Below are 12,516 nucleotides of genomic sequence, written 5' to 3' on the forward strand. Positions count from 1 at the left end.
GGGAGCAGATTTTTGGATTAACGGGATATTATTAGGTAAATCGCAGATACGTGAAATATTCAGCTCCAGGTTCTTTCTCTTTGCCCGGCTACCTCGGGCTCTTTAACCCTAAGGAAATGGGACCAGCATCCATCCAATTAAGGGACCCAGAAGTCTGGGGACTCCTTATTGATTGTTCCCCCGTAGCCTTCCCGCAGCCCTTCAACCAGCCAATCCTGTCTATTCTACTTTCTAACTATTGCCCACATCCAAACCTCACTATTTTCCATCCCCTAATCCGGCCAACTACCTGATCTCTTTGTGAGCTGCACAAGTACTAACAGACTGCACACCCCACTCCCTTCTGTTTTTCATACACTGATATTTTGGCAATGCAGATTTGATTGACTATGAAACTTAAATTATGGCTCTCCTCTGCATTTAACTCCCTCAGGTGTTTGCTCCTTAAAGAACCCCCTGTTTCCACCTCTTCTGAATTTTCTTTCTTTTCACTGTAATTCCTCTTGCTGCTTTTGCCCATGCTGTGAATGTTTGTCAGGAAGAGTCTTTTCCTCCCCTACCCCGGCCCCTCTTACCATCCATGCTGCAGGTTTCATTGTAGAGGTGAATTCCAGAAGACTTACCCGCAAAGCATCCTTACTACCTTGCTTTGTACTCGCTTAGTGCCATGTGCTTCCCCCCTTGGTACTCCTTGTGGTACTGATAATGTCATTCATTGCCTGTTTATTCAAGTGGCATAAAGGTAGGAGCTAGTCTGTTCATACTTAAATATTCATCTGGTTAGCCATTTGAAGTAAGTCAATAAATATTCACGGGGACAATCAAACAATAGATTGAAACCTAAACAAGTGCTTCGAATCTAGGATTCAATTTATTATAAAGTTGTTGTTTGTAGAGATAACTAACATTTACAGCCTCACTCTAGTCTCAGCCTCACCTCAGGCCTTCCTAGTTTATGTAGAAGAGAGTAGAACATCCTTCTCCAGCCCATAATTTGTTCTCCAATTGTCACCCACAAGATTACCTCTATGAGTCCTCAGATTACTGTTGCTGGGCAGTGCAGCTCACATGTGCAAAGGCATCAGGAAGGAAGGAGCAGAGAGGTGTTTTAATTACTTGAGGTTAGAGGGCGTGAAGTGGAAAGCGAGAGCAGCGCTAGATTCATGGGCATGCGATCAAGGCTCAGAAAAGCCCTGCACTTGCCATCATGAAAGGCTGAATAGTTTATCTTTGAGCTTGTGAAGTCTGATGAGACAATGGAGCATGAATATGAACGTATGAGATATGTGTAATATGTATGTCCCTCCCTGTCTCTTGCTGCCTCATTGCCATACAGTGTTTAGAATGCTCACTAAATGGCTTTCATGACACGCGCACTTTGTGCTTGGGGCCCTGTATTCAGAAGGGCTTCACACTTGGTTTAATGTTCTGTGGCCTTGCTGAAATTCTTCACAATTTTATCTTTGAACAGTGTACTCATTTTGAATCTCATTGAACTTTCATGCTTCTTAGCCAAAAGAGGCTATTAAAAAAAATCTATTCTGAGATTCTTTATTACTAGACAATTTTAAGAAACTAAAGTTGACTTTATGGAGCCAATAAAGCCCCTTGGATATTAGCAAAACTTTAACTGAAGTATTATATCTAAAAATGTGCCTAAAGTCACTATTCTTGCTATACTTATTTAAATAACCAGGGCAAATTTAATGAAACTAGACTTATTTTACAAGCAAATTAATGTGACTCTGAATATCTTTGTTAAAAATGGGGTGACTGTAGAGAGAACAATTGTATTTCAATAGAAAACTATTGTGTACCCAATATTAGAATCTAGTCCTGTTTATTGCCTTTGAGGTTTTGTTATCTACCTGAAAACTGGATTGGGTCCTGAATTCTTCTAGTTTCCTCTAATATCTGGCTACAGCTCTTCAGACTAACATTTCCATTTTTCTCCTACCCTCTGACTTACAATCATCAAACACTAAACTGTCCTATCCCCCCAATCCTAGCTAGCTAATGGGGGACAAATAGATAGAAACTTCAGAGACATCGCCACAACAGATCATATATGCACCATCTTCATGTCTACTTCTGTGTAGGCCGCTCAGCGAGTTCACCAGAATATCCTGACGTCATCACACATTCAAACTGCAAGCCAGGAAAATTGATCAGATTGAGACTGTCATTCTGCCACCTAAAGATGCTTCAAGCTCAAATCTAGAAAATTTCTCGACTGACTGTCCTTTAGACTCAGAAACTAAGTTTATAATGTCTCCAACTATTAACCTTTGGTTTGCTTTTGTTTCCTTAGAAATACCTCTTATTAAATACCTGATTGCTCACACCATGTGGAGACCTACTTAGATGGAAACTCATCTGCAATACTACCTCTTGAAGGTATGTGTGTATAGGAAAAAAAATACATGTGTGTATATATATATATATATATATATATATATATATATATATATATATGGGGTTTGTTACAATCTGTGGTTTCAGGCATCCACTGGGGGTCTTGAAATGTATACCCCCCACCCCAGAAAAGGAGGATTACTATACTTTAAAAAAAAATCCATAGTAGAAGACACTTATGTGAGACATGTATTGATAATCATCACAATAGTATGTGATTATTCCTCTTATCTTTTTTCTGAAGCATGTTATTCATTCAAATATCAGGAATTACTTATTGCTATGGTTTGAATGTTTGTGTTCCCCCAAAATTCACATGTTATAATTCTAATACCCAATGTGGTAGTGGCAGGAGGGGGGTCTTTTCGGTGGTGCTTAAGGAGGGGGGTCTTCGGTGGCAGAGCCCTCATGAATGTGATTGATTGATGGTCTTATGGAAGAGATCCCACAGAGCTCAGCTCCCTAGCCCCTTCCACCATGTGAGGACACAGTAAGAAGTTATCTTGTATGAACCAGGAAGCCCTCACTAAACACTGAATCTGCCAGCACCATGGTCACAGGATTCCCCGCCTCGAGAACTGTGAGAAATAAATTTCCGTCGTTTATAAGCCACCTAGATGATGATATTTTGTTATAGTGGCCTGGATGAACTAACACACTTATTAAATAGAGAAATAATTCATAGCACACTGATAGTATTCTATAAATAAAGAGGAAAAGGTATACATAGGACTTAATCTAGTTGGGAAAACAGGGGACACCCCTGTGGAAAGTTATGAAGCAATTATTTAATAACTAAGAATGCTAATGACCTAAGATAAAGAAATGAGTATTGCCAAGTGAGAATTCGAACTTGAATGTATTAGTTAAGGAAATCAAGGCGATAGAGTGACTTTAACGATTTTTATTCATTCACAGCACAAATGTATTTTTAAACACTAAGACAGAGACTGCTCTTACCCTTCTGATATCCCTTTGCTTTTAATAATAGAACCTCTATATTGTTGGTGTAGCAGTTGTGCTTAGCTACAATGGATATTTCAAATATCCCTTTCATAGGAATGGTTAATGTGAGTGGAACGCCTTATCTGGGGAACTGTGTAAATTATGGGACATATTTTCTTAAGCGTGGAGCTTAAGAAGGGTCTAAATCCTAAACAAGCTATAACAAAAAAGTTTCATCTTTCATGTCATATTTCATCATGCTGTAATTACTTGTTTCAATGTCTGTCTTTCCTAAAATGTGTAAGCTTTGAGGACAGGGGCTGTATCTGTCTTATTCTACATTGGATCCCAGAAGAGACACACAACAAATATTTGTTGCATGAATGAATGAATGAAGCAATGACCGTTGAACTTTGTATTGAGAAGGATTCTGTACTCAGGATTTAGTATTGTACTCAGGGGAAATCATGTTATTGTCAATTTATTGTGACTGTCATAGTTATGCCATAAGGAAAGGGATACTCACATGCCAGAGATGTGTCATTTTTATTAAAGCTTTATGTTATAAACACAGATCACTACTAATGTGCTATTTTATTGCTGTTTGATTTTGTGTTATGTGTTGATACAATGAACTAGTAAGTGCGCGCACACACACACACACACATATCTATCGGCATATATACATATATAGGATGACAAGGTCATCCTAGAAAAAGTGCTACATACCTCATTGTTGAATATCACTATGGTCACCTTCAAACTACACCCCTTGGGAAGTTATGCACTGATGCCAGCGCCTAGTTCACCCTTCAAAGCAATTTTAGAACTCTTTTTCTGGAATGGCCATCAGAGCTGTCATACTATCAGAGCTGTCGTCATACTATCCTGATGACATGTCCTGAATGTCATCAAAATGTCTTTCTTTCACAGTGCCATGTGAGCTGGTGCATTGTCGTGATGCAAGAGCCATGAATTGTTGGCGAAAAGTTCAGGTCGTCTAACTTTTTCATGCAGCCTTTTTGCACTTCCAAATATTAGGTTGGTGCAAAAGTAATTGCGGTTTAAAAGCTTAAAAATAATTGCAAAAACCGCAATTTGTTTTGTACCAATCTAATAAATGTAAAATCACAGTTCTGATAAGTGTGATGAAAAAGTGAACACATTGCTGGGAGAGCATGTAATAGGATGATTGTACCCAGGTGACTACACAAGGGCAATCTGGAAAGGATCCTCTGATGTAATAACAAGTGGGCTGAGATCTGGCAAAAGGTAAGGAAAACCATTATTTGTGAATGTAGAATGGGACCTAATTGCCCTGTCATATGACTTCCTCCGGTAGTGCATGGCTGATTGATTGCAGGTGTGGAAAAAGGAAGAGCCTGGATGAATGCAGGTCTGGGAGAGAAGGGCAAGGGTTGACAGTAGGGTATTGGGAACAGTGTTATTGAAATGATGATTTATGCTATCTAAAGTAGATGAGTAAATATGTAAAAAAAAAAAAAGATAGGGGATTAGGACTGATAGATTGAGAAAAAATAGAGGCATTTATAAACTTGAAGTTCTGATGAGGTTAATAATACAAATTGGAAAGGGAGGCTGTTGTTGTAAGACCCTGGTTGTTTGAAAAGGAGACTTTTTGGGGCGGAGAAGTTGCAGGAAATGAAAAAGTTTAAGGTGTGTTACCATGGGAGTAATGGTTACAGTAAAAATGAAGGATCTTGGAGATGAAGTCAGGGACTTTTGAGGTCAGTTATTCAATTGGTCTTCTGTGTAGACAATAAGATCCCCCACCATTTTTTTAAGGCACAGTTTTGGAGTGAGTCATGTGTTAAATCACAGGTGAATGAGGGAGAATGACCTGAAAGAGGAAAAACAGAGGAATCAATGAGGGAACGAACAATTGTCTGGAAGAGGCCTGAAGATTCAGGAGGCTAAGAGGATGATCTGCTATCACGTGAGGGCTGCAGGGCCAGCAGTGGTGGAGGAGAGATTCTGGGCCATGATGAGGTTATAGGGAGTTTCTTGGTTATGGATTAGGAAATCTATGGGCACATAGGTTTTGGGAACTGGATGAAGGATATGTGACCAGTCATGGAAGCATGAGTATTAAGGGTTGGTGCCTGAAAGGGTGTTGGGGTGGTGGTTTACATTTTGGAAGACATTTCAAAGCAAGAACGAGAGGCAAGGTGAATTTAACATTGAAACTTTTCTTTTTCCTCTCTTTTTCTTTTTCTTTTTTTTTTTTTTTTTGACAGATGGCAGCTAACAGAATCAGAGTCCTTTTATTTCCTGTTGGATGAAAAATGTTATCTCCTTGCTGATTTAAATTGCATTTCTTTAATTGTAATTGAGGTTGGGCATATCTTAATGTATTTTTAAAACAATTGTTTTAAATTGGATTATTGTCTTTTTATTCTAGATTTGTACCAGCACTTAGTAAATTAAGGAAATTGGCTCTTTGACATATGCATTACAAATATTTTTTCCCATTAGTTATTTGTCTTTGTTCATGGTATTTTTGTCATATACAGCTTTTAAAATTTATATTCTATGTTTATCAATCTTTTCTTTTTATGACTCTGAGTTTTGTTTTTCTGGATTTCTTCTCTTCTGAGAACATTTTCTCCTCTAGTATTATAAATAATTTTACTTGTGATTTGTTCTAGACATTTTCTGGATTTATTTTAATAGTCAAATTTTTGTTCTACCTGGAATTAAATTTGGTATAAGAAGTGAGGACAGAATCCAGCTTAATTTTTTTTTCCAGATACATATTCAGTTTTCCGAACACCACTTAGCTACTGATACGAAATCGGATGTTTATCATAAATAAAAATTTAAAATATAGTTGGGGTTATTTTAGAACGAAAGGTTTATTATGTAAGACTGTATGATATACTTAAGAGGCATGTCTTGGAGTGAAGCAGACTTTAAAGCGTGACTCTAGCACTTGCTGTTGACCTTAGCCAAGGAATTTCTCTGGGTTTCAGTTTTTTCTCATCTTACAAATGGGGATAATCATAGCCTTTGAGGAATAGTGACAATATATGAAATACATGCACCACTATGTATAGAGTAGAGAGAGCAAGAAAGAGCATAGAAAAGAGGAAGTGAGAGAAGTAACAGGGAGGGAGGTTATCTAAGACCCTGGAGGTCATTGTAAAGATTTTTTTTTCCCCTTTGAGTGAGATGAGAAGCCTCTAAGGATTTTGAGTAGAGAAATGATAGGATCTAGCATTTTAAAAAAGGCTTTTATGTTGAAATTATACCGTAGAAGGAAACATGATAGAAGATAATCACAGTTTTGAAGACAGAGATGATAATGGCCCAGACCAGGATGGGAGCAGAGATTTGGGTAGGAAATGATAGGATTTTGGATGGAGTTGCCATCGACTGAGATAGAAAGACTGGTTGGTAGAACAGGTTTGGGGATAAAGGTTGGGACTTAGGATTTGATCATGTTAAATGTGAGATTTATTACATAACTAAGTATAGATGTCAGGTGGTCAGTATACACACTTGGTTGGGATTCAGGGAAGTGATCTTAGCTGGAAATAAATATTTAAGAGTTGTCAGTATATAGGCTGTATTTAATGTCATGTGACTGAATGAGATCACCAAAAAGTGAGTATGGACACAGAAGGAAAGAGATGACAAGACTGAACCCAAGGATTCACCAATATTAAGAGGTGGAGGCGAGAGGTGGAGGAGTGCCCAGTAAGGCAGGAAAACTGACAAGCAGTGGTATTTTAGATGTCAAGTGATAGAATGATAGGGATGGAAGCCTGATTCGAGTGGGTTTAAGAGAAGAGGAGAGAAATTGGAGAGAATGAGTACATGAAGCTCCTTTAAGAAGGCTGCACGAGAAAGAGGATGGAGGAGAAGGTGCTGGAGAGGAGGAGAAAGGAGAAGGGATGACGCTGTTGCTAGGTCAATCATGAGTTTGTTGACTGACTACAGGTTTTTGGGTTGGTGCACCCCAAAGTGTGTCCGGCATACTGCTGTTGGTGTGTGAAATGATTTTTTTTAAATTTAGATTTCTTTATTTGTTACTTTCCAAATGTTTTGGTTAAACAAATGTTTCTTGCAAATACGTGTTCAAAATCCTTGCCTAGATACATAATTTTTCTTCTTTGCAATTGATTAGGCAAACAGTTCCATTTCATTTTCTAACCTCCTGATAACATAAATAGAATATCTGGTGAAGTACACAAACCACTATTGGAGAATAATGATTGTGTAGAGTGAGGGAAACTACAGTGACCTTGACGGAATCCAGCAACCAATGGCCAGGTCATTGAAGTGAGGACCTAGACCTCTGCAAAGGGTATTTATTTTAGGGAGTCATATTTGGAACAATACATGCTGGACTGTAGAGTTATAGAAGAAGTAACATGCTAAGTCTTCTCATTGATAATATCCATAAATCTTCTTAACATTCTGTTTTGTTTCGTTTTAATTTGGATATCCCTACACCATTCCTGATTTGTAGGACTAAGTAGATCTATTTTTCCAAGGCAATTACATGGTGTTCATTTCTTCTCTAATATTTTTTTTTTTAAACATTTTATTGGGGAAGGAGAACAGGACTTTATTGGGGAACAGTGTGTACTTCCAGGCCTTTTTTCCGAGTCAAGGTGTTGTTCTTTCAATCTTAGTTGTGGAGGGTGCCGTTCAGCTTCAAGTTGTTGTCCTTTCAGTCTTAGTTGTGGAGGGCGCAGCTCAGCTCCAGGTCCAGTTGCCATTTTCTAGTTGCAGGGGGCACAGCCCACCATCCCTTGCGAGAATCGAACCGGTAACCTTGTGGTTGAGAGGACGTGCTCCAACCAACTGAGCCATCCGGGAGCTCAGCGGCAGCTCAGCTCAAGGTGCCGTGTTCAATCTTAGTTGCAGGGAGCGGAGCCCACCATCCCTTGCGGGACTCGAGGAGTTGAACCGGCAACCTTGTGGTTGAGAGCCTACTGGCCCATGTGGGAATTGAACCGGCAGCCTTCGGAGTAAGGAGCACGGAGCTCTAACCGCCTGAGCCACCGGACCGGCCCCTCTTCTCTAATATTTTTCTAATACTTTAGTACTCCTAACTGAATTCCCCTAGTCTTACACTGAGACTTTTGTTTGTTTGTTTCTTTTTACTACATTAAGCTGCTCACACAACCCTGTCTATTGGAACCATAGCTGTCAATTCCATATTGTTTCTCTATGCCTCTGGAAAGTACAATCTATTCCAAATACTCCTCTGTGTTCTAGGAGACACACTTATGGTCGCCTAGACTTATAAACGAGGATACATAGCAACAAACAAGCTTTGTAAGATAGTAAATAAGGAATTTCACAGCCATGCCTCCCAATATCACGGCAGAGTTTGGAAAATGCTGTGTACATACATAAAACTCTGGTAAGTTATAAAGCAAACACAATTTGCTTTGATCAATTTCCTAAGATGTATTTCCTTGTGTAAGCCCCCGCTTTGTTCTTTCCTGATGCAAGAGATGGTATAAAACTCTCTAAGACAGCTAGACATGCACCTGTACTCTCAAAGGTATCCACAAAGTTAAAAATCCACAAATAGTAAGAGCACGTAACTTGTACATCACTGCCTGCATGGTAATAACAAGTAATTCTAAAAAGTTACTTCAGCCTTAGCAAAATAATTTTTTTTCTAAATTACTAAAAATGAGATCCTAAATTAATAAATTTAATAAAAATATGATCTACTTTAAGGAGAATCTGAAACTCTCTTTATGAAGGAATGAAATCAGCTAATACCATTAGATTCAACATATAAACACCTAAACAATCTTAAATTAACAACTTTGAAATACACTTTTAAACTTTTCTTGATGGTAAGTGACTCCTGGCTATATACCTTAGTCGCATTGGAAGAATCTATAATTCATACATGTTCAATATCATGGTAAAAAAAAATCCAGGAAACAGGATGCAATTATGTGTCAATTCCAAATGCCCAAAGAAAACATAAAATCAAAACAAAGCTCTCATCACAGCATTATCCAGACTTTAAGTTACTGAGAGCATTACATCAATTTATAAATTCAATTCTCCAAAACCCTGTTCTTTAATGTAATAACTTTATTTCTTCTTTATTATAGTTATATCTTCATTACAATTAGCCCTCTATTAATAACAGCACAGTTTACTTTAAAGTTTGTGGAGTCTTGATTTATTTTTCCCCTTGTGCGTATATATGCTAATCTTTGTGCATATGCATTTTTTATCACATTGCAACAGGAAAGCTTTAGTTCAATTTTCTTGTCCTACACAAAGGAAGATTTTGAGTGCAGAATCTTTACCACTGGGTGCTGCGTTGCCATTTTATTTTTCTCTCTTTGGGTGGATTTATTGTAAGGAAATGGGTAAAGAGGAGGGGGAAAAGGGAAGGGATGAGAAGGGACGAAGGGAAGAGTTCTCAGCGAGGTTGAATCTTGATTCACGACTTTACCTTCATTCATGGTTGGTGTTCCAGAATTTTCCTTGAATGCCCTTGTTTTTCTCCAATTTCATGGAGTGATGGCTCTCTGTACATACACACTTCAATAGGTTTTGGTACAAAATATGACGAGGGCTTGGTTTTCTTCACTCTGTTCCCCTTCATAATTTGATCTTCTTTATTGAGTCCCAGAAACCACGCTCGGCCTGATTCTTGCTGACGGTACAGTGTGGAAGAATAGATCACATAGTAGTTTTCAAACACAGATTCTTTGAATTTGCATTCTGGAGTGAAAATATCTGAGCTGTAGAGATAGCCTTCATCATTTATGGCCACATAGAGGCTGGCCTTCACCCCTTGGGTGGCCACCACACACAGGCCAACGGGAATTAGATTGAAGAGGGTGTAGTCGCTGTTTTCGTCCTTGGTCCCATCAATGTTACCATCTGGGTGCATCTGCAGGAAATATCCCTGCTGGCTGAATAACCTTGTCACAATTCCTTTCAGCTGGGGTTCTTTGCTCTCCATTTCGGTCCCTTTTGAGTGCTGGGAAGTTCAGTGGAAGTTGGCCGGAAGATGTGGGCCCGCTTCAGATTCCCAAATTTGGGAAGCCAATCTGGTGATTTCGCCCGTACTTCGTTCCTTCCCCTCAGGCTTCCTGAGTCCGGAAGCTGCAAGCAGGAGCTGTCCTCTGAGTGTGGTGCTGCAGGTGTAGACACAGATCATCCCACTTTTCGGGAAATGATTTTAGGTAGTACTTGAATGCATACATTTACAATTTTGTCGCATTTTGAGTCTAATGTGTATTTGAAAAATACAACTAGCATTTATAGTGATATAAAAGTAATGGTATAAAGTGCCTTTTGAAATAAATTTATTTCAATAGAAAAAAGTGAATCAATTGAAAGAAAAATATTCAAAGCATTACAGGTAGTTTATAAATGTGGTAGGGTTACACAAACAATTTAAGTTTAGGAAATACATACTCAGCTCTTTGAGTGAAATCACACTTTCTTTCTCAACCTTCCTAGAGAATCCCTCTTATCACTTTCATTCTCTCCCTGACTGCCCATAACATGTCTTCTCTGAATCCTGCATTTTGACATTTCTGTAGTATATAATTTGCATGTTTTATCTTCTCAACAAGATTTTAATCAGCTTCTGCCTTCTCCCATGTGCGCACACACACACACACACTCCTCTTTGGAAGTGTATTTGCTATGGGACCTGCTGGAACTTTTGCAATGTTGGGGTCTGTGGGGAGGTTGAATAACTAGACCTAGTCTAGTGTCTAGCAAGGTGGGACCTGAGCTGCTGAAGTGGCTGGTGTGGGCTAAGGGAAGCAGCCAGTTTCAGACACAATGTCCAAAGTTTATAACAATCACAGAACCAGCTGAAGTAGTTGTCAGCATAAGGGAGTCCGGCATGGTGATCAGAATATGGCAGCAAGCACTTCCAGATAGCAATGCATGGGCAATCAGGCCGCGGCAACTGTGAAAAGCAAGGGAAACCACATACTCCGTTAGGACACTTACCTGCTGGGTTACAGGAAGGCCTCAGGAAGGAGGACTTCCAGGCCTGGGTGAGAGTGGGGATCTCCCGTTATTACCAAGGAAGATACCTGGTTCGTAGAGGCTTATGTTTATGGAGTAGATATGGATTTGAACCCTAACTTCATCTAGCTATGTGGCCTCAGTTTCTCATCTATAAAATGGGGATAATAATTCCTAATAACTATTAGTTAATTAAATTAATTACATGGGAATAGAACCTAATATAAACATGAACAGTATTGATAATGATACTTTAATTATTAATGTAGTTAAAAGAAAGTGGAGAATTCTAACAGAGAGACCAGTGAGTGACCAGGTAATGGCTTTATCCGAACTCAAAACTTGGGCACAGTAACTTGAATTATGGTCAGTAAAAGGATAAGCCATTGCATTATCTTAAATAATTGGTAAGATGAGCTGGTTGTGTAAATCCATGTTCTAGTCATCCAATACCACGAAGAGGCGGTGTTATTGCTAATCTATAGAGGACATATGGGGTCCTGGATACAACCCCAGGGCTGCACTCAAATGTTAGACTGCTTTTGCTAGCTTTTAAAATAATGTGTAGAAATTAAAGAGGACCCAGCCCCCATAAATTATTCAATGTATTTAGTCGTTTGTTTGACAAATATTTCATTGAATGCCTACCTATGAAGACACTATGCTAACAGGCCCTAAGGAGGTGGTGGTGCGTAAGACAGGGACTGTCCCTGCTCTTATGGAGACAAACAACTCATGTCTAGTTAGTTAATTCTAATTGCCACGCATGCTAGATGAACTTCAGGATGCTAAGAATACATCTCGCAGGGGGACCTGATCTAACCTAGGAGTGGTTGTCAGGGTATTTAAAATGAGATTTGGAAGATGAATCGAAGCCGGTTGAATATAGTAAGGGGTGAAAAGAGCATTTCAGAAAGGTAGAACATGTGCTAAGGCCCTGAGGTTGAAGGAGTATGGGTTTCCCAGAACTCAAAGGTTTTAATGTGTGCAGAGAGAACCGGTGTTGTAGAATGTGGTTGGGATGTGGACACAGGCCAGCAAGGCAAAGCCTTCTGGGTGATATTAAGGAGTGTGGATTTTGCCTTTAAAAAAATGGGGAGACCAATGCACATTAATGAATGCAGAGGTCACTCTGGCAGCAGTGTGGAAGGA

At 39.1% G+C, this 12,516-nt stretch overlaps 1 protein-coding gene across 1 annotated transcript; it reads right to left on the reverse strand.

The window, feature by feature from the left end:
• Window positions 1-9,829: 9,829 nt before the first annotated feature.
• Window positions 9,830-10,342, reverse strand: LOC308507487 (fibroblast growth factor 12-like; the record flags this gene model as incomplete). Its single annotated transcript, XM_081072489.1, has 1 exon — window positions 9,830-10,342. Exon 1 carries the CDS (start codon window positions 10,337-10,339, stop codon window positions 9,830-9,832), a length of 510 nt encoding a protein of 169 aa, XP_080928615.1. The 5' UTR covers window positions 10,340-10,342.
• Between the last annotated feature and the right edge of the window lie 2,174 nt (window positions 10,343-12,516).

The sequence above is a fragment of the Rhinolophus hipposideros genome (genome assembly GCF_964194185.1).
Source record: "Rhinolophus hipposideros genome assembly, chromosome: 14".
Lineage (NCBI taxonomy): Eukaryota > Metazoa > Chordata > Mammalia > Chiroptera > Rhinolophidae > Rhinolophus > Rhinolophus hipposideros.